Raw genomic sequence first — 22,462 nt, forward strand, 5'->3', positions numbered from 1 at the left:
AGCGGTGTATCCAAAACAAAATGAGCAGAGGGCAAACGTGGAGCAATGAAAAGGTAAAGTGCCTTTTATGAGCTCTTTGTGAGTTTGCAGGTGGTGAAAAAAATCATTTGCACGCAACGAGCGTGCTTAGTCCAACAGACGTCAATGTGTGTATTCGACTTAAAGCGGCAATCAGCAGACCAATCAGTGAATGGTTACTTTGATGTCATACACCCAGAGTGAGTTCGGTCACAAAATATACATCATTCAACTTGACTTAATTGCTATCAAAAATACCATTGTGAAAGCTAAGTGGATCAGGACTAAATGTATCATTTTGTGTTTTGGTGCAGACCAAATGAACCAAACGAACCAAACTACAAGTGTGAACACACCCTGATGTTGCATCCTTCTAATACTTGGTCAAATTGTTATTTTTCATGCAAAATGACATACATATCCAGAGTCGTAAGCCATTAGCTGAGAAAACAACAGTATAACAGAATGACCCAAGACTCGAATGCAAACACACACTCCAGACAGAGCACTGTATGGACGTCAGCCATGAGCACTGGAGTGCTGGCCTGCACTCTGCTGCACACAGCCTACGGGGATCTCCCCGTCTTTCTTTCTCTCTCTCTCTCTCTGTGTGTGTGTGTGTGTGTGTGTGTGTGTGTGTAATGCACACATTAAACACACTCACTGAGTCTGAGTTGTCTTGCCATCTGAGCACACAAGCCTCCTGCAGACACAAGGCAGTGCAAAAGCAGGCATTTCCCGTGTATGTGTGAGGGAGATGCCAGGTTTTGAAGGCACAATAGTGTAAGAAGACTAGGTTAACTAACTAGCTTTTGTTATTTTAACTCACCTGCTCCCCAGCCTGAGACTCTCCAATGATGAAGCGATCACCAGGACCATCAGCAGCTGAAAAACAGTAAAAGAGTAACTTGTACAGTCATTTTTAGGTTTAAAGGTTTGGTAAATAAGATCATAATAGTCAAAATTAAAAAATAAGGCTTTTATATCTTGTTAAGCGTAAAATAGGGCTTGGCGATAAATCAATAGCATTAATTATCCAGCAATATAAATTTCCTCGATAAAAAAATTGCATAAGTCTGATAAATGTTCAATATAATGTTTATGCGGCAAAGGTGGAATGAACTATTTAAAAATCAGAAATCTGAGGGTGCAAAAAAATCCAAATATAGATAAATCGCCTTTAAAGTTGTCCAAATTAAGTTTTTAGCAATGCATATTACTAATCAAAAATTATGTTTGAATTTATTTACGTTAGGAAATTTACAAAATATCTTAATAGAACACGATCTTTACTTAATATCCTAATGATATAGCATAAAAGAAAAATGAATAATTTTGACCCATACCTATACTATTTAAGACTTAGTGATTTAGTGGTACAGGGTCACTAAAAGTAAAGTGAAAATTATACTAAAGTAAAATTTATACTAAAAGTAAAGTGTTTTTCATACAACTACATAGAAACCATATTACATTTTTACCATGGTACTGAAGTGCTATATTTTTGGAATAATTAAATTTCACTATATAATTACAATTATATAATTGTATATCTTACATTACGCCCAGTCTTAGCGTAAAACCAATTTAAAAAAAAAAAAAAAAAAAAAAAAAATTTATTCATCAATGTCACATTAAATTGATTAAAAGTGGCATTAAAGCATTTACAATACTGGTAATGAGTTTCATGGTTTGTGCAAAAATATTAAGTAGCACAACTGTTTTCAACATTTATAATAAGAAATGTGTCTTGAACAGCAAATCTGCATATTAGACTGATACATGTGACACTGAAGACTGAAGTATTGGCTGCTGAAAAGCTCTGCCATCACAGGAATGCAATTATTAAAATTAAATTATGCTTGATATTATGCGTTCTCTAAATGTTTATGTTCGCTGGCATTTGTTGGGGCAGTGTGAACTAGCCGTAAGACTTGTAAACAAAAACTGTAATGTGTAAATTAATGTTTATGAGCATGGTTTCAGCAAGAACACTGCACCATTTTGGTGGAAAAGTGGTAAAATTTTGCAGTAATGGGTATTCACCTCGAACAGCGTAGCCATCTTTAACTGATGCAGGGAAAGGAGGCAGGTTGTCTTTGGCATAGACGTCCTGAGCCAGAACTCGACCCATTCCATCTACAAACACAGAAAAAGGACAGGAAAAAAGTCTGATATTCAATCATGAATACATAATAAAAAATTAAACAAGTCAAAAAACAGGACATACACCTAGATCAGAGGCCAGCAAAAGCTATATGAGAAAGCAAATGCACACATGCAGCCATACAACATTAAAAGATGCATGTAAGAATGAAAGAAGTGATTTTTATTATCTAGAAGATCCAATCCAGCTAACACAGCTAACTTTTGGTGTCCAAGAGGGAAAATTCTGCAAGGGGAACCACAGAAAATGTTGTTGGTAGCTAGAAAGTTTTAATTGTGATTAAACTGTACTTGTTTGCAGGGACTTGTATGGCTTAATATAACATCAATGATGTCTCTTACTAAAATGAGTAGTAGTAAAAAAAACAATGAAAGATTTACGTTATTTAAAAAAATCATTTAAAACATATTATTGACTATGGGGGGTGCCATTATTTCAATGATGTCAAATGGTTGCACTCTGTGATCTACTGGTGCTACCTGTCCCTATTTTTACCGCAACCCAACTCGGAAAATAAAATACTGTTATGACCACAGCTACTGTAGGAGCTTACAGGTGGTGATGGATATAAGTGTAAGTATAAACCAAGTGCCGTACCATCGATTTTTCCCCACAAGGAGTCTAAATGGCCCTGGATATCGAGTGAAAACTCCTTCAGCGGCTGCGGCATCATGACAAGCGGCATCAAGTTTACATCCTACCAGATGTTGGCATCTAGCGTTCAGTGTCAAATTTTAATTTAGTCTTAGTCTTTTGACTAAAATGCCATTCAGATTTTAGTCATCCGAATTGTTTTAGTCAAGTAAATATATCATATCTACAGCAGATTTAGTCGGCTAAAATCTAATTGGTTTAGTTACAGTGTAATGCATTTAAACATTTCTTTAAAATTACTCATTGTATAGGTTTGACAAGAAGGTTTTATCATGACAGACAGATTTAACTTTTGTGACACTTAACATGCCTTTATACTAAATTAAATGAAACCACTTCTCATAAAGAAACAAGAACATGGTCTTTTTCAATGAAATGGCAATGGTTAAATAGGATGAATATGCATTGTTTATGACAAATTATTTACCACATTCTTCATTCATTCAAGCAGAAATATTTATGTCTCTATATACATTTAGATAAACCTTTATTAGGGCTACTAAAGTGATTCAGTCAAGAGCAAGGAGTGATTTTCTGTCTTTCTTTTGTTGCTTGATTAACATCAATTACACAGACAACAGCACCTAATTTAGGCTGCTGTCCCTTTAAAACTGAATGTACGGATGCAATGCACTAACACATGTCCGATATTACGTTCACCTAAGACGTAACTGAGTGTGATTACATGAATACTCGTCAAAACGGTCAATTAAACAAACTTTTTGTGTGTATTTGTCCATTCATGAGATGCGAAAGGATACTTTTGCTTAGTGTGAGAGGCATTGCTTCGGTCTCTGCACTTATAAAACCAGACCGAATTGAAATCTGTTTTGCGTTGTCAAATTTATCCATGTCTGCTCTTCCCTTACTCCCAGATATTGACATTTTAGACATTTATGTCCCGCCGGATAGATTAATAGTCTATGATTCAGTTCATAGTTACACATCTAACCTCCTAAACACGCAGCAGATTCTTTCTGAATGAATCTCTTCCCAAATCCTCCCTCCCTAACAATTTCCTCTCGTTTCAATTTGTTGAAGTAGATATCCGTCAGTTTTTATCATTCAAAACAAGTTTTGGTTTCTTTATAGTCTCATTTTTGTCTGTGAAAAAATGTTGTGGACGAATTTTTTTCATTAAACGATATTAACACTGCTAGCGTTTCTTGTCTCTGCTGTTAGTTAGCTCTTTCAGTAGCTGTGGTCTACTAAAAGCCTCAAAGACATCAGGGCTGAAGTGGTGAGAACAAATACGCAAGTCTTTAGAAAGTTTTATTAATCCACATGCATTTTCCCATTCTTTTCTCCTCTTTTCATCGCTAGGAAAGCAGTGAAGATTTACATTTCTTCTCTCTTTTTGCCCTTCGACTGAAAATTACAACCAAAAGCGGCACAATGTGGCATTGTGTCAGTATTTTATCTTCCGAGTTGTGTTGCGGTAAAAATAGCAAAAGGCAGCGCCACGTCTTCGAAATAATAGTGTCATGGGTTTTCTACTACATATTTCAACAAGAGGCATCATTTATGTTATATTAAGCTATACAAGTCTTAATACCCAAGGTTCCCTTTAACAAGTCAAAAGGCCAGATGCAGTATGTCCAGGAATGTATTTCTACTATTTATAAAGAGCACACATCAGTGATCAAATTTCGTACATTTCATACTTTCATAAGAAAGCACAAGAATTTGCACATAGTCTAAATAAAGGGGCAGGAAAGGTGGATGAGAGTGTGCCCTGAAACACAGATGTGCCATTTCCTCTGAACACCCAACACACAGTGTAACGTGTACACACACTTACACTCACACACAAAGCCTGAGATCTCTTGGGGGAGCAACAAGCGCCCTCCCACACATGAAAAGAAGAAGAGAAAAGAGAGATGACATACAGAGAGAGAGAAAGAGGGGAAGGAATAAAGAATCAGGCAGAGCCAGAAGGAAAGCGAGAGAGAGAGAGAGAATAAAGAGAGACAGAAAAAGAAAAGAACGAGAGAGTGCAAAGGCGCTCTTGTAGAGATAAAGCGCGCGAATGAGAGAGGGAGAACGAGCTGATGCTAATGAGGCCTCTCCTCGGTTGGAGGCTGATTAGAAAAGACTTATTTCTCTAAAACAGCACATCTGACGAGGCTCTAAATATAGCGCGTGTCTGGATTGGGAGATCAAACAGATGGGTACGGTGTTATCTAAACACAGAGATGAGTACACAAGCACGCATCACAGAGCACTGACAACCCAGTCACTGTGAAACTGCAACGATTCCCTGCAGCTACAATACAAGCCCAGATCTACTCAACACAGCTGAGCATAGGCCCGTAAAGAGACCACATGTAAGCCAGAAGTCCATACCAAATGCTGTCGTCTGAAATGAACGCTAAAACAGTGCCCCAATAGTGATGCAATCTTTAAGATATCTAGCACTCAATTCATTTTAAACATAAAAATGAAAGGTAAATAATTATTTTTGGGGAAAAACTTACTTGTTTAAAGAGCTTGGTGTGATGGTAATGACAGTAGTACTGATGACAGTGGTTACTTGATTGTACACATAAATACTATATATATCAAGCTCTTGTTCTGTCCAGGTTGGACTATTGCAATGCTCTTTTAGCAGGTCTTCCAGCCAGTTCTATCAAACCTTTACAGTTAATCCAGAACGCAGCTGCAAGATTCATTTTTTAATGTGCCGAAAAGAACGCACATCTTACCTATCTTCATCAATTTGCACTGGCTGCCAATAGCTGCTTGCATAATATTCAAGGCATTAATGTTTGCCTACAAAACCACCACTGGCTCTGCACCCCTTTACCTAAACTCATTACTTCAGACTTATGTGCCCTCTAAAAGTTTGCGTTCCACAAGTGAACCACGCATTAATGTGTCATCCCAAAGAGGCACAAAATCACTTTCACGGACTTTCACATTAAATGTACCCTCCTGGTGGAACGACCTGCCCAACTCAATCCGAACAGCTGAGTCCTTAGCCATCTTCAAGAATCGGCTAAAAACACACCTCTTCCATCTTTATTTGACCCTCTATTTTAATTCTATTCTATTCAAAAAAAAAAAAAAAAAAAAACTTTTAGACTTATACTCATATACTATATTCATTTACTTACTGCTTGTTTTCTGCTCTTCTATTTTAAGGCTTCTAACACTAGCTAGTTTTTTCTTTTTATTGTATTCTATCTATCTATTTTCTTTTTATTTATTATATAATTGAAAAAAAAAAACCTTGATTCGTGTACGGCGTTAAGCTAAATGAGACTTGTCATAGCACTTGCATGAAAAAAAAAACTTAAATGTATTTAATTTTGTTAAACTTTTAATAAATTGCTCTTAAATTGTGCAAGTGTAATGATTTCAATTAATTAGACATACTTTTTGTTTAATATTTTTCAAGTATGCATTAAAACAGAGTCTAGAGAAATTAAAACTTTATTCTTAAAAAATATATATTTTGGGAAAAAATAAATAAATTTCATAGATTATATTATAAAAGAACTAAAAATATGAATATGAAAAATTATATGAGAATTTTTCATAAGTTCTGTAATTGCTGTAAAAAGCTGTCAATTTTTCAAAATTTAACACACTTTTAACACAAAAAAGCATGTACAGTCGTGGCCAAAAGTTTTGAGAATGACACAAATATTAGTTTTCACAAAGTTTGCTGCTCAACTGCTTTTAGATCTTTGTTTCAGTTGTTTCTGTGATGTACTGAAATATAATTACAAGCACTTCATACGTTTCAAAGGCTTTTATTGACAATTACATGACATTTATGCAAAGAGTCAGTATTTGCAGTGTTGGCTCTTCTTTTTCAGGACCTCTGCAATTTGACTGGGCATGCTCTCAATCAACTTCTGGGCCAAATCCTGACTGATAGCAACCCATTCTTTCATAATCACTTCTTGGAGTTTGTCAGAATTAGTGGGTTTTTGTTTGTCCACCCACCTCTTGAGGATTGACCACAAGTTCTCAATGGGATTCAGATCTGGGGAGTTTCCAGGCCATGGACCCAAAATTTCAATGTTTTGGTCCCAGAGCCACTTAGTTATCACTTTTGCCTTATGGCACGGTGCTCCATCGTGCTGGAAAATGCATTGTTCTTCACCAAACTGTTGTTGGATTGTTGGAAGAAGTTGCTGTTGGAGGGTGTTTTGGTACCATTCTTTATTCATGGCTGTGTTTTTGGGCAAAATTGTGAGTGAGTCCACTCCCTTGGATGAGAAGCAACCCCACACATGAATGGTCTCAGGATGCTTCACTGTTGGCATGACACAGGACTGATGGTAGCGCTCACCTTTTCTTCTCCGGACAAGCCTTTTTCCAGATGCCCCAAACAATCGGAAAGAGGCTTCATCGGAGAATATGACTTTGCCCCAGTCCTCAGCAGTCCATTCGCCATACTTTTTGCAGAAGATCAATCTGTCCCTGATGGTTTTTTTTGGAGAGAAGTGGCTTCTTTGCTGCCCTTCTTGACACCAGGCCATCTTCCAAAAGTCTTGGCCTCACTGTGCGTGCAGATGCGCTCACACCTGCCTGCTGCCATTCCTGAGCAAGCTCTGCACTGGTGGCACTCCGATCCCGCAGCTGAATCCTCTTTAGGAGATCCTGGCGCTTGCTGGACTTTCTTGGACGCCCTGAAGCCTTCTTAACAAGAATTGAACCTCTTTCCTTGAAGTTCTTGATGATCCTATAAATTGTTGATTTAGGTGCAATCTTAGTAGCCACAATATCCTTGCCTGTGAAGCCATTTTTATGCAACGCAATGATGGCTGCACGCGTTTCTTTGCAGGTCACCATGGTTAACAATGGAAGAACAATGATTTCAAGCATCAACCTCCTTTTAACATGTCAAGTCTGCCATTCTAACCCAATCAGCCTGACATAATGATCTCCAGCCTTGTGCTCATCAACATTCTCACCTGAGTTAACAAGACGATTACTGAAATGATCTCAGCAGGTCTTTTAATGACAGCAATGAAATGCAGTGGAAAGTTTTTTTTCGGGATTAAGTTAATTTTCATGGCAAAGAAGGACTATGCAATTCATCTGATCACTCTTCATAACATTCTGGAGTATATGCAAATTGCTATTATAAAATCTTAAGCAGCAACTTTTCCAATTTCCAATATTAATGTAATTCTCAAAACTTTTGGCCACGACTGTACACTCCACAAAACAGTGAAATTATTTACAATTTTTAAATATTTATAAATCTTGTTTTTAAAAGACCATTTTAAAGATACTATATCTTAAAACTAGAATGATTAATTGCTTTTTTACACCTCTATAAAAGGGACAAAAAAGTTTCTGTAATTGAAAAATAAGACATAATTTTAGCCAATTACACACAACCTATTAATCAAAGAATTCTGAACAAAAAAAAAGTTTCCACAAAAATATTAAAGGGATAATTCACCCAAATTACCCCATTTACTCACCCTCAAGCCACCCTTAAGTGTATATGACTTTCTTCTTTCAAACAAATACATTAAAAATGTCCTGGCTCTTGCAAGCTTTATAACGGCAGTGACTGGGGTATGAGATTTTGAAGCAATATAAAGCGCATCTATCCAACATAAGTGTTCTACACTGCTCTGAGGGTGAGCAAATCATGGGGTAATTCTAATTTTTGGCTGAACTATCCCTTTAAACAGCACAAATGTTTTCAGTGTTTTTCACTAAAACCACACAATAGAATGATTTCTGAAAAAACTAATGACTAGAGTGGTTGCTAAAAAATTCATCTTGCCATCATAAGAATAAAGTACATTTTCAAATATATTACAAGAGAAATTTTAAATTATAATAGTATTTTGCAGTTTTAACAATTTTACTATATTTTCTGCATTTTGAGCATTAGAGACTATTATCAAAAATATAGAATGGTATATGCAGACATTAATTTATACAGCAATATCTGCAAACCTACAGTACTGGTTATTGGTAATATATAGTGGTGCATTGAAAGCTCTTACTTGTACATCAACAGCCAGCAGAACAGACCGTTCCAACTCAGCATACTCTAAATGGCCAATCTTCTCCAAGGCTGAGACCATTTATACATTTTAAATTCATTTTATTAACCGAGGTGACAGAGAGAGGTTTTAAAACAGACAGCCGCTCATAACTTACACCCATCTTGTTGTATGAACAACGCATTTCAAAAATTTATGAGTGACATTACTTGGCTGGGTGCGGATATTTCCTCTATTTACGCTGATCTGGACCTGCCCTCGTGCTCGTGCTGAGCTAAAAATCCATCACTTTTATCCATCAGGAAACAGCGAAGCTCTCCACACGGTTACTGATACATTAAAGGCACAACGTTTGAGGTGCTGTTAGGGTTTGTGAAAAGAGGTTATGTCGGAAAAGCTTGTGTATTGAACGTTTGGGGTTTTTTGTTGGTTTTTGTACGCAAGCACACTGACATCTCTAACCGTTGCGTCACGCATCACGATTGATGAGTTCACTGGCTTCCAAAACAGCAGTCGTGGGCAAATGATCTGACAACACAAAGCTCTTCCAAACTAGGCCATTCTCCATGGATAAACCAAACAGATACAGCCAAACATGGAACATGATTTTGCTCTTTGACTATTAATGACAACCATGACATGTTCAAATCAGTGGAACAAGCTAAAGGAAAACAAAAGATTCCAGTGAATCACTTGCGTCTTGAGCTGAATCTCAATTCGACATACTATCCGTAATAGTTTTCACATTAAAAATCAAAAATGCAAGTGGATTTGTTTGTTTGATAGTTCACTGATGCAATATCTAGATGCAATTTTTGGCTTACATACTTCAATCAGTAAAGTATCCAATCCACGGCTAAATGTTTTTTTTATATATATATTTGACTTCACATACAAGTATGCAAACTGTGATTCAGCCATACTTAGATCAGTCCTTGAAGGTATAGTTCACTCAAAAATGAAAATTCTGTGATTAACTACTCACCCTTATGTCATTCCAAACTCCTAAGACCTTCATTCATCTTTAGAGCACAAATTACAATATTTTTGATGAAATCCAAGAGCTTTCTGACCCTGCATAGACAGCAACGCAACTGACACATTTAAGGACCGGAAAGGTAGTAAGGTGATATATCAGTGATATATGTTTTGTATGCAAAGAAAACAAAAAAAACAACTTTCAACAACAATTTCTTCTCTTCTGTGTCAGTCTTTGATGTTCTGGCACAGATTTAAAAAGCAACGCAAAAGTAAGGTAATGCAACTTAATTAATGTTTTAGGGAGTAACGCAATATTGTAATGCATTACTTTTAAAAGGGTTAGTTGATCCAAAAATGAAAATTAGCCCATTATTTACTCATTTCCAAGCTTTAAAATTGCATGGGCAGGTGTTTCTTTGCATCAGTCCAAATCAAGTCCAATAAAGTGCATTCATCCATAATAAAAATTCTCTCAAACGGCTTTTGGGGGGGGGGGGGTGATATCAAAATCCAACATTTTTTTTTTTTTTTTTTTTACAAATCCTCTTATGTTTTAAATATGGATATTTTTCTTACAAAATTTGCATCGATTCGCTACAGGAGGCATTTATTCACCCCCTGGAGCCACTTTTTATTATGGATGGATGGATGCTATGGATGCACAGAAATGAAAATTCTTAGCCGAAGCTGAAGCCGAACAAAATCACACACAAATACAGAATTTGCATTTTCCCCCCCATGTATTTTGCCATTTTATTACACCATTGTATAAATTAAATAGCCAATATTTGCTTTTCAAAGAAAAAAAAAATTTATTAAGAAAAGAACGATTTAAAAATATTTCCTTTACACTGAACATTTTTAACATTCCAGTAGACATTATAGCCTACCAAAGCACAATTTAACTTAAAATTAATAAGTAAAATAATTTTCTTTAAGACCCCCTTGTTGAATCAGGCATGCGTTTTAATGTACAAATAAATGCAGCCTTGTGAACAAAGGGGAATGCTATAATAAATGTATTAATAGAGCTTTTCTAATGATTGTATCATTATTTTTGTCTTACTTTTTAATTTTATTTTACAGATCAACGATAAAATTACAATACTAACATTTATGAATGTTGACTTATTTTGGCGGAAACCCGCAAGAAGACCTTTTGCTGACATTAGCAGATTTATGAATGATTCTCATCATGTAGATTTTCCTCACGCTTTGGACTTTGAAACCTGGTTAGCCAGCTCATGCAGCGCTGTCAGAATAAATAAAATTTGTGCGTGTATTAGGGGCCGTTCACATGTAGCGTCTTTTGCGCGCTCAAGTTCGTTATTTCAAATGTAGACGAGCGGCTTGCGCGCGCATAATGGAAGCGATGCGGTGCGACGCGCTCGCTTTTTCCAGGCGCGTCCGCGCCGCATCGAGATAAAAACATCTCAACTTTTCAGAATGCCGCAAGTGCACCGCAGGTCATGTGACATGAACCAACCAATCAGCTTCCTCACGTTTTTCCGTTACATTGAAACCTCAGCAGAAACATGGAGGAGCAGCTCATCATTGTGGTCCAGGGATTTCCTGAACTTTATGATTTGTCAAGCCCCCATTATTTTGACGCTAATAGAAGAAACAATGCATGGAGACGCATAGGCTTGGAGCTAGAGCGCAGCTGATGGTTGCTTAGAAACGGCAGACGCTTCCGGAGCGCAAGCGCCCGAGCGCTTTGTTGATAAGGAAGAAAGCGAAGCGCCTAGCGTTTTCCACGAGTTTTTAGGCGCGACCTGTGAACGGCCCCTTAGACAACATAACGTTCAGTAGTATATTTACTAATAGTTTAAGGCCATTTCGCGAATTGAGTCATCATACAGTAACCAGCAACAACCACCCCTTTCTCCTCTCATTGAAGACATGCAATGTGGTACCAAACAGTCTCTTGCTGACGGTGATTGTAACGATTTTTTTTTTTTAATGTCTTTCTCTGACAGTTTCAAATGCTTACACACTCCCGACATGTTTGCTGCATTAGTGCGCACCTCTATTTAATCACATCACGTCATTGTTCGGTATAATTTATTCTGCCTTTTTGCTTATTATATAATTCTGGTTGCCGAACATTTGGTGCATCCCTTGGAAATGCCAGGATTATTTTTCATTTTTAAAATTGGTCATATACACCTAGGATGCCTGGAGGGTGAGTAAATAATGGGCTAATTTTCATTTTTGGGTGAACTAACCCTTTAAAAGTAACTTTTCCCAACACTGTTCTGACGTAGACTGATGCATGTTAAAGACTGACATGGAAGAGTTTTTTTGTTTTGATTTAGTTGCCCACAAAAAGTACCTTTCTGGACCTTGAACATGTCAGCTGCATTGCATATGCAGGGTTAGAGTCAAAAATATCTTAATTTGTGTTCCGATGATTAACAAAGATTTTACGGGTGTGGTACAACATGAGGCTGGGTAATTAATGACAGAATTTTTGGGTGAACTATGCTCTACATAAGGTTCCTTTCCACCCTCTCGTCAACGGTTGCAAACAACTCTCAATCGGCCCCGGCAGGTCTGGAGGTGAAATGGCGCTGTGGCATGGATGACTGTTCCACACATTACTAGGGCCGGATGAGCATCGGGCATGCTCGAAGATGTGCGCCGGACATGAAGGTGCTGGTTAAGGTGCACACTGACCTTTGTAATACTTTGGGGTGTGGGCAGCACACGCTAGAGCTCTCCTCTCTGCCTTTGCTTCGGCGCCAGTGCAGAGAGGAACTTTCCGCCAACTTGAGCCATTCTGGCGCCAGACGCCTTTTCTCGCTGGAAGGGCCAAGTCATTGGTCCCTGCATTGGTCCCTGCCAGACGCATTGGGCACATTTAAGTACCACACGGGCAATCCCACTATCCCCCACCACATGGACCAAAATAAACGCCCAGCTCACAGTCTGCGTCTTGGTGGCACGATTCACATCCACATGCAAGGGTGGCTGGCCTGTGTTAGTGATGGCCATGAAAAACCAAAGAAGAGCCATCAAAAAGAGTAGCATGGGCTGTGTCAGAGTGCAGACTATAAAGTAAATAAAAAACTATGGAATGTAATCTAGCCTGTGGAACTGGAGCACTCCTGATGTTCATGTGGATTCAGCAACTGAAAATCTTCCAGAGCCTGTCCGAAATTCAGAAAGAAGGTCTTTACGATTGGTTTCACGTGGAAACTGACCACAGGATCTGTCTTCGGATGATCACAATGGCATCAAAGCATCAGAGAAGTCAGAGAGTTAAAAAACAACAGAGGCCGGCCGGATGGAACGAGCGACAAGATTAAAGCTAGAAGGATGGAAGACGATGGGGTGAAAGAAACAATGAACAGATGTGTGACAGATGAGGAGCTACAGGCATGGAAGATGAAAAAAGCAAAAGCTGAAAGCCTGGAAAGCAAAGAGCTTGGTGACTATATGCCTTCAGCACTTACTGGCCTATATATACCACAGTCCAACAGCCAATGAGAACCCATTTTGCTACCATCAGAGGGTCAATGCTTCATGTTAGAAGGATAGTTCACCATAAAACATCATTCACCTTGTGTCTTTTAAAACCCATGTGATGGTTCCTTCTGTGTGTGTTATATGTCTCTATAACAGAATGTTCTTTAGTATTCATAAAGTAGTCATATGGAGTATTTGTATGGCTTTTCTTGTTCTTTTTTGGCTCTTTACATTTTTTACAAGCCTCATTCACGAAACTTCGAAATAATTTGCACATAAAACAGACCTTTCCAAGAAATCTGTGGATTCACAAACGCTTCGTAAACATCAGATTTGATAGTTAAACTAGGGCTGGGTGATACAGCAAAAAAAAAAATAAAGTCTTGATTTTTTTCAGAATGTTTAACTGACTCAATTTTTAACTGTTCGACTTGAAAATGTAACTACATGATTCAAGTAACTTTTTCCTTATTAACCGTCTAGTTCTAAGTGCACCACATGTGAAGTTGATAGGACAATATTTGGCCAAGATACAATTATTTGAAAATCTGCAATCTGAGGGTCCAAAAAAAAATCTAAATTTGTGAAAATCGCCTTTAAAGTTGTCCAAATGAAGTTCTTAGCAATGCATACTACTAATAAAAAATTAAGTTTGGATATATTTATATTTGAATTCCTAATGATTTTTGGCATAAAAGAAACATCTAACATCATAATTTTGACCCATACAATGTATTTTTGGCTACAGCTACAAATATACCCATGCTACCTACGACTGGTTTTGTGGTCCAGGGTCACAAATATCTTTGCAAAAAAGATGCATAAAGTAATATAATAAATAATACGAGGACAATGCTTTAAAAAAATCTCAAAAGTCAAGGTAATTTAAATTCAAAATGATTGAAGTACACAATATATTATTAACCATAAATGCTATGTAAAAACAACGAACATCAGCTTTCAGCCTGTCATCAGCAGGTGTACATTTCTTTTATACCAACTAAATATACAAACATTTTTATGAATTCAAAAGTTTACTTCAGAATGGCTTTACAAATGATTTACACAAAAATTTGCTCTGCTTGTGTTTTATGAATGAGGCCCATGTATATCCTTTGGAGGAATGAAAGTCATGTGGATAACAACATAAGGATGAATAAATGATAACAGTAATGCAGATTTATGGGTGAACTATCCCTTTGAGGCCAAGTTGTCTAAATGAGTCTGCATTTTAATACTAAAAACTCCTTCATCCACAGACTGAAAGGAATACTGAAATGTACTTTTGAATAAATACCATACTGCAATTAATTTTTGTTTTGTTTGTTTTTTTAACACTGGTTGCTGGTTGTACAGATTTTAAGGTAATCTGTCTTTTTTCAGAGAAAAAAAAAACTTAAATAGTGTTTAGAGTATGATTTTTCAAGATACATTAATACTGATTTTGCTCATGTTTAATTGTAGCGGACTCATTACAGCTAATAAAGTTATTCAGCCATGAACAGACTCTTGTTACCATTGTTTGATTAATATTAATGACAGCTGCAGGTCTATTAGGCTGAATTTACATTGCAAGTCCTAATTCACAGATCCCATATTTTGACATATCCTAAAGGGATACACTACAAGTCAAAAGTCTGAACACACTTACCCATCAAAGAGAATCGGGAAGTGTTTCCAAACCTTTGACTGGTAGTGTAGTTCACCTAAAAATGACAATTCTGCCATTAATTACTCACCCTCATGTCGTTCCAAACCTGTAAGACCTTTGTTCAGCTTTGCAACACAAATTAAGATATTTTTTTATGAAATCCGAGAGCTTTCTGACTAGGGTCGGGTACCGAACTGCGCCAGTACTACCGAGTACAGATTCACATTACATCAATCTGTACGAAATTTTGGTACATGTCCCGCTTGCCTCTGTAATGGCGAAGACACGGTTTTGTTTACATCACAGAACAGCAGCAGGATTCTGATTTAATTTAGCCATCGAGGAGACTCGAGCTGCCTGACAAGAAGAGTGAGATGAGAAAGACAAGACGATGACAGAAGAAACAAAATGCAAAAACGCTTGTTTGGCAATATTTTGGATTTTGAAACACCTGTTGTCTTTTGCCATTTATCTCAGGTGATTTTGGAAGTAGTTTTTAAACATTTGTTTCTTATTTTTTGGCCTTTTTTTAATTAAATAAAGTTTGTTGTTAATACACAGAGAGTAAAGTACCGGAGTTTCAGGTATGGGTACCGTACCGGTTGAAATGTGGAAGGTACCCAACGCTATTTTACCCTACATAGATAGCAACGCAACTACATTCAAGGCCCAGAAATGTAGTAAGGACATTGTTAAAATAATCCATGAGACATCAGTGGTTCAACTGTAATTTTATGAAGCTAAGCGCAAAAAAAAAAAAAAAAACGACATTCTTCAACAATTTCTTCTCTTTCATGTCAGTCTTCGCCGCCATTAATGAGAGCACCACAACACGTTTTTTTTGTTTGTTTGTTTGTTTGTTTTCTTTGCGCACAAAAAGTATTATCGCAGCTTCATAACATTACGGTTGAACCACTGATGTCACATGGACTATTTATTCATATTCTTAATATCTTTCGGTGCCTTGAATGTGTCAGACGTGTTCCTGTCTATGCACAGTCCGAAAGCTCTCAGATTTCATCAGAAATATCTTACCTTCTTTCCTAAAATGAATGAAGGTGGGTTTGGGTGATAGGTTTGGGAACAACATGAGGGTGAGTAATTAATGACAGAATTGACATTTTTGGCTGAACTATCCCTTTAATATAGTTCCATTTGTTTGCGTTGACCAAAACAAAGATTTTAAAATAGTTGCTAAAACTGCTATCATTAAATTGATTTAATTTAGTATCACCTACAAGTACCTTCAACATCCCTAGTTTTGGAATATATTCTTTCAAGTGGTTTAACTTGGTGCGAATAGGCCATTGGTCTAATTTTGGCTTGATATGAGCAAACAAGGATCTTACCTCTGTAGTTGATGATTTCGGTCCCCAGGACAGGAGTCATCTCCAGCACAGTGATGAAGGCCTTGTCCATAGAAGTGAGTGGAAACGGGGACATGCGGTGTCTCCGAGCTACCTTGGTGATGTCCACTGCACTGTGACCTGAGACAAAGAGTAAGAATTTAAACAAGCTCATAAACACACACACACAATCATCACGATAACGCACAATCGGTCACCCACTTGCTCTCAGGATGTTCTCCTTGCTGCTGCATCGTGACTGCACCTACAGATATAGAGAGAGAGACAGAATGAGAGGGAATGAGGAAGAGAGAGAGAAAGGAATTGGGAAAAGAAAGACAGAAAGACATGAGTTAGAGCACAAAAGGAGCCCCATCCTCCGTCCAGGAGAGTTAGCATTCCACTGACAGGATTCATAAAGATCAGGATGATCATCTACACATTCAGACAAAACAACCAAAAGAAACTAGCTTGAAAACAAACAAACTGAAAACAACATTTTCAGTCCTACTGCTATTATTATCATTATCATCATGGTCTTGACATAATGTGGTAACAAGTCTGGAAAGTTAAGCGTTGTGTCATGGTAGCATTCTAGTGCCTAAAACACCCTGATTCCGGATATAACAGACATTAAAGTCAACATGAAACATTTTATTGCTGTAATGTGAGTCGGAAAGAAAAATGTAGATGTTTTTTATCAAAATTGAAGTATAAATTTAGATTGGTTCCTCACAAAACAATATTGTTTAACTTGGGAAAACTTGGAACACCCCTTTTATAGTTAAGTAATGTAAAAATGTCATCCAAGATGTTCATGTCTTTCTTTCTTTGGTCGAAAATAAATTACGATTTTCTCCATATAGTGGACTTCAATGGGGATCAGCGGGTTGAAGGTCCAAACTGCAGTTTCAACGCAGCTTCAAAGAGCTCTACACGATCCCAGCCAAAGGGATAAGTGTCTTATCTAGTGAAGCGATTGTCCATTTTCTGAAAAAAATCAAATTCATTTTTTTTTTTACCACAAATGCTCATCTTGACTTAACGTCTATGACTTAACGCTTTAAGTAATCGCTTTGGAAAGGTCACACATGGTTAGTTTTTTTTTATCTGTGTTCTTTGGTTCAAAAAGGGTGAGAAACACCATCTCATTTTCTTCTCCAACTTCAAAATGATCTTTTTTGTAAATGGCGTTGTACGTTCGCTTTGTAAAGGCACTTCCGCCTACCTGCCTAGTGCAAGACAAACATTCGTAGTTAAAAAGTATATACATTTTTTTTTTTTTTTTGTAAGAAAATGACCATTTCACTAGACAAGACCCTTATCCCTTGGCTGGGATCTTGTAGAGCCTTCTGAAGCTGCATTAAAACTACAATTTGGACCTTCAACAAACTGATCCCCATTGAAGTCCACTATATGGAGAAAAATCCTGGAGTGTTTTCCTCAAAAACCTTAAATTTCTTTTCGACTGAAGAAAGAAAGACATGAACATCTTGGATGACATTAGGGATGACATTAGCCATTTTTCCTTTAAGACTTGCTTTTATCCACCAGGAATTGACTGCATCATGAAAAGTGAGTGTTCTATACCAAAATGGTTTCGGTTTCGGTCTACTTTTTGACTGGAACTTTAGGGTTAAAGATCAAGTTCATCTCAATGTATCCAAATGGTATTTTTTACTTTTCAAATGTGTTGTTATTTGATATTTTTAATCATTTTGAAAGGTCTCAACCTACACCGCCCTCCAAAAGTTTTGGACGATATCAGCCTAGTGTGAATCATCTTTGGGCAATCCTTCAAGAGGCTTAGAGTAATATATCAAGTCAATGGTTCAATAAACTGACAGCTCGGATATGGTGGATATTTTGATGAAAGTTTTTTCTATGTATAAACTGTTTATGCAATAAAATATGTTTTCGTAGTTTGCCCCTTATTAAGTGCAAAATTATCACAAACTAAAAAGGATTCATGCCAATATTGGCCAAAACCCCACTTTCCAAACTTTTGGAGGGCAGTGTACATAGTAGCTGAAAACGATGTCAGATAAGATAAGTCAGTTCTGAAGCAATTCAAAAAATAATAAATACTAGTTTTGATTTCATGTTGACTTTAACATGAAGCTCCATACGATGGAACGCAATTCAAGCACCCCTCCCATCCAGTTTAATTTCAAGCCCTTTTAAGCCGAATTTCTCTCAGAATGAGCCATGAATGTTTTAAGATAATAATAATAATAGCAAATTTGATTATACATTCAGCTGTAACTGTGGAATCTACCAATACAAAGTATCATAAAGTATGGAGTTCCCTTAGGCCAAGAGTAATGGTATGAGAGGGCAATCAAATTCCATGCAAAAAATACACATTGACTTGAGGCTATAGTGACAGAAGTTTATAGATATTAAGTCTTTGATTTACTGCATGAAAGCGTTAAAAACAGCCCTTTATGTGTCCTTCGTGCTGAGACGCAATGCCCCTGGCCTATAGGGGGAGACACACAAGCAAGTCCCAAGTCCTTTCTACTCACGATCCAGTTACAACAGACTAGCACCAACACGACAAATCAATGATCGACACAGAGCAAAGAAAGAGAGAGAGAGAGAGTTAGAGAAAGACAGGAAGAGGAAGAAAACGATGAGGCGCAGCTCACATACAGCAAACAGCAATAAAACACTGCATCTAAATGGAGATCAAACTTAAAAGGAACGGAAAAACAGGAGAAAAAAGATCTGAGAAACAGAACTCAATGTCCACAAGAGACTCCAACACACCAAACGGCTAATAAAACAAAGAGAGCATTAGAAAGAGCGACGTCTACAGACAAGATAATGAGAGAGAAGGAAAAAGAAACAGAGACGAGGAGAAAGAAGAAGAGTGTAAAGCAAGGAGTTTGGACTCCTGACGCAAAGCAGAGTTTGCGGATGGAAGCAGCTCCTTTTTTTTTTTTTTTTTTTTTTTTTTTTTTTGCGTGGGTTGGGAATAGTTACTCGCGAGTCGAAGGTCCTATGGTTCCTGCGATCATCTTTGAGCCCCTCCAGCCTAGAGTGGAGCTTTGGCAATGAACAGAAACAAAAGGGTTTACAACAGACAGAGCAAAGGAGAAGCTTTGGGAGACCAAAAAATGAGTTTTAAAGGCTCTCTGAGACAGCGCTCGCTCGGTTTACACACAACAAGCGGAGATGACAACGAATGAGCACTGAGAGGTGAAGAGAGGTCTGACTGGGCGTCATTCGGTCCTGTTGCTAATGTTTAGGGGTGGCCAGCCAGGAAGGTATAGCACAGGTTAGCGGTGAGGCACAATGTCACTCGGCACAGTTAGCGAAATCACACGGCACATACTGCACTTCTGTTCCAGTGAGGTTTTTGAAGACACCGGAAAACACAGTGTTGGTGATACTGAGTGTCAGTGTGTTAATGGCCACCAGAGCAGGGCAAAGTTTGTGTTACATTATTGCATTTGAAGTCTGAGGGGATTGAATGGGAGTATGTGCACACATGGAATGAGCATATGGGTAAATTAATCATTTTTACATTGTACATTTACATTTATAAATAACAAAAACATATGGACAGTTGCATAGGGTTGACAGCCAACATGCTCACAATTGGAATTAATTGAACATTCTTAATATTATGCTATATAAAAACATTATTATATAAGGGTCAGTTGCATAAACAGTCACCACATTAAGAATGTGTCTTAAGAACTAGTTTAACTACAGTTGAGGTAAAAAAATGTGCATGTTATTGTTTATTTAGTACTGACCTTAATAAGATATTTAACATCAAATATGTTTACATATAGTCCATGAGAGAAAATAATAAAAATGATCCCGTTCAAAAGTTTACATACCCTCTTAATACTGTATTGTTACTTAAAAAATCCACAGCTGTGTTTTTTCGTTTAGTGATAGTTGTTCATGAATCCCTTGTTTGTCCTGAACAGTTAAACTGCCCGCTGTTCTTCAGAAAAATCCTTCAGGTCCCACGCATTCTTTGATTTTTCAGCATTTTTGTGTATTTGAACCCTTTCCAACAATGACTGTATGATTTTGAGATCCATTTTTTCACATTAAGGACAACTGAGGGACTCATATGCAACTATTACAGAAGGTTCAAATGCTCAGTGATGCTCCAGAAGGAAAAAAACAAGCATTAAGAGCCAGGGGTGAAAACTTTTGAACAGAATGGAGATATGCATATTTTTCTTATTTTGCCTAAATATTATATTTTTTCATTTAGTACTGCCCTTCAGAGGCTACAGAAGATGTATATTCATTATATTTTTCTAGGGATGTGGCCAAATTTGAATACTGAATCTGAATTTAAAAAAGGTAATGAATGTAATCAAATAAAACTGTTCAAATAATAATATAATATATAATTAAAATAAAATAAAATAAAGACATCAGTTTCATTATATTTTTCTAAGGATGTGCCGAATCCGAATACCTAATCTGAATTTTAAAAAAGTAATGAATGTAATCAAATAAAACTGTTAAAATAATAAAATAAAAATAAAATAAAAGACACCAGTTTCATTATATTTTTCTAAGGATGTGCCTGAATCTGAATTTAAAAAAAAGTAATTAATGTAATCAAATAAAACTGTTAAAATAATAAAATAATATAAAATAAAAATAAAATAAAATAAAATAAAATAAAAAAGACACCAGTTTCGTTATATTCATTATATTTTTTTTAAGGATGTGCCCGAATCTGAATAAAAAGTAATGAATGTAATCAAATAAAACTGTTAAAATAATAAAATAACATATAATAAATAATAAAAATAATAATTAAATTAAATTTAAATAAAATAAAATAAAATATATTCATTATATTTTTCTAAGGATGTGTCTGAATCTGAATACCAAATCTGAATAAAAAAAAGTAATAAATGTAATCAAATCAAACTGTTAAAATAATAAAATAATATATAATAAATAATAAAAATAACAATAAAATAAAATAAAGACAACAGTTCCATTACATTCATTATACTTTTCTAGGGATGTGTGCGAATCTGAATACCGATTATGAATTAAAAAAATAAATTTCAATGCTTTCTCTCGCAATTGTATTGTTGGGTAATTATACTGTATATAAAATGTGGGCATCAGGGAGCCACTATTAATATTGCGGGCCACTGAAATCACTTTTAAATGTGCGCTCGCTTTTTACTTTCACTTTTGAGATTTGCAATCACTCGAGCGGCAGTAGGCCACATATTTTACAAGAATAGATGTTTGTCAGTGGTGCTCAGGATTTCACTATTCAGTATTCGGGCACATCCCTATATATAACACGACACAAACACGCAGCTCTAAGACTGGTAGTATGCAGTTAACCAACCATTTCCATGGAAAATTGTACATCCTTGGCACTTTTTATTCTATTTGTACATCTAACCTCCTTTCATCAAACAACAGACAGAATGAGCTCAGAGTGGAGATGAGAGTAACCAATGATCACAGGAGGGGTTGAAGGAATGGACGGAGGCAATGAAAGCAATGCAGAGACGTCAGGTCTCTTTAAATCAGAGCCGGACCAAAGAACTCAGTGGACTGAAAACACACGCTCACAAACAGACACGTCCTCACACACACAAGGGGTGGGGAACCATGTGTCAGCAGACGCATACGGGCAGATGAGAGTTAATCCCTGACCACTGAAATGAAGATGGAGTAATTGGGGAACAGCAATGGGGAATGAATTATTAACAAGTGAGTGTCAGGCCCAATAAGAGGAACTCCGCTCCGTGATTAACCAATCAGAAATGATTGATAAGACAGTATGGGAACTAACAGCTGTAATGCTGGTGAGCCATTTTATTAGCTCGGATAGAGGGATGGAGAGAAAAAGAGAGAGCGGGGGAAAAGAGAGGCTCTTTTCCAAAACCTAGTGATATAGGCACACTTTTAACAAAAAAGCTGCTCCAAAAGGTAGGCTGAGTGATTATATGAATAGAGCTAATCATATTAGTTGATTAAAATAATTAATTGCAATAAATTCTGTAGGTAACATGATTAATATCAAATGCTACATTTGGTTAAATCTGAAATGTATTATTTTATTTTAAGTTAAAATGCATATTAAAATATCAGGCTATGTTTTAAATATTACGATTAATTGAATGTTAATAATTTATTTAACTTGATTTAATTAATTCATTCATTTATTTCACTA

At 36.7% G+C, this 22,462-nt stretch overlaps 1 protein-coding gene across 4 annotated transcripts in view; it reads right to left on the minus strand.

Annotated features, from left to right (window-relative positions):
* Positions 1–22,462, minus strand: part of gphna (gephyrin a) — a 138,149-nt gene that overhangs the window by 17,101 nt on the left and 98,586 nt on the right. For all 4 annotated transcript variants that reach the window (XM_073826677.1, XM_073826676.1, XM_073826675.1 and 1 more), the window contains 4 exons: positions 16,495–16,537; positions 16,276–16,413; positions 2,065–2,157; positions 848–903 (listed from right to left, as the gene is read on the minus strand). In XM_073826677.1, coding sequence (XP_073682778.1) covers positions 848–903; positions 2,065–2,157; positions 16,276–16,413; positions 16,495–16,537 — 330 coding nt within the window. The remainder of the gene's footprint in view (positions 1–847; positions 904–2,064; positions 2,158–16,275; positions 16,414–16,494; positions 16,538–22,462) is intronic.

This window comes from Garra rufa, chromosome 21, assembly GCF_049309525.1.
Source record: "Garra rufa chromosome 21, GarRuf1.0, whole genome shotgun sequence".
Classification (NCBI taxonomy): domain Eukaryota; kingdom Metazoa; phylum Chordata; class Actinopteri; order Cypriniformes; family Cyprinidae; genus Garra; species Garra rufa.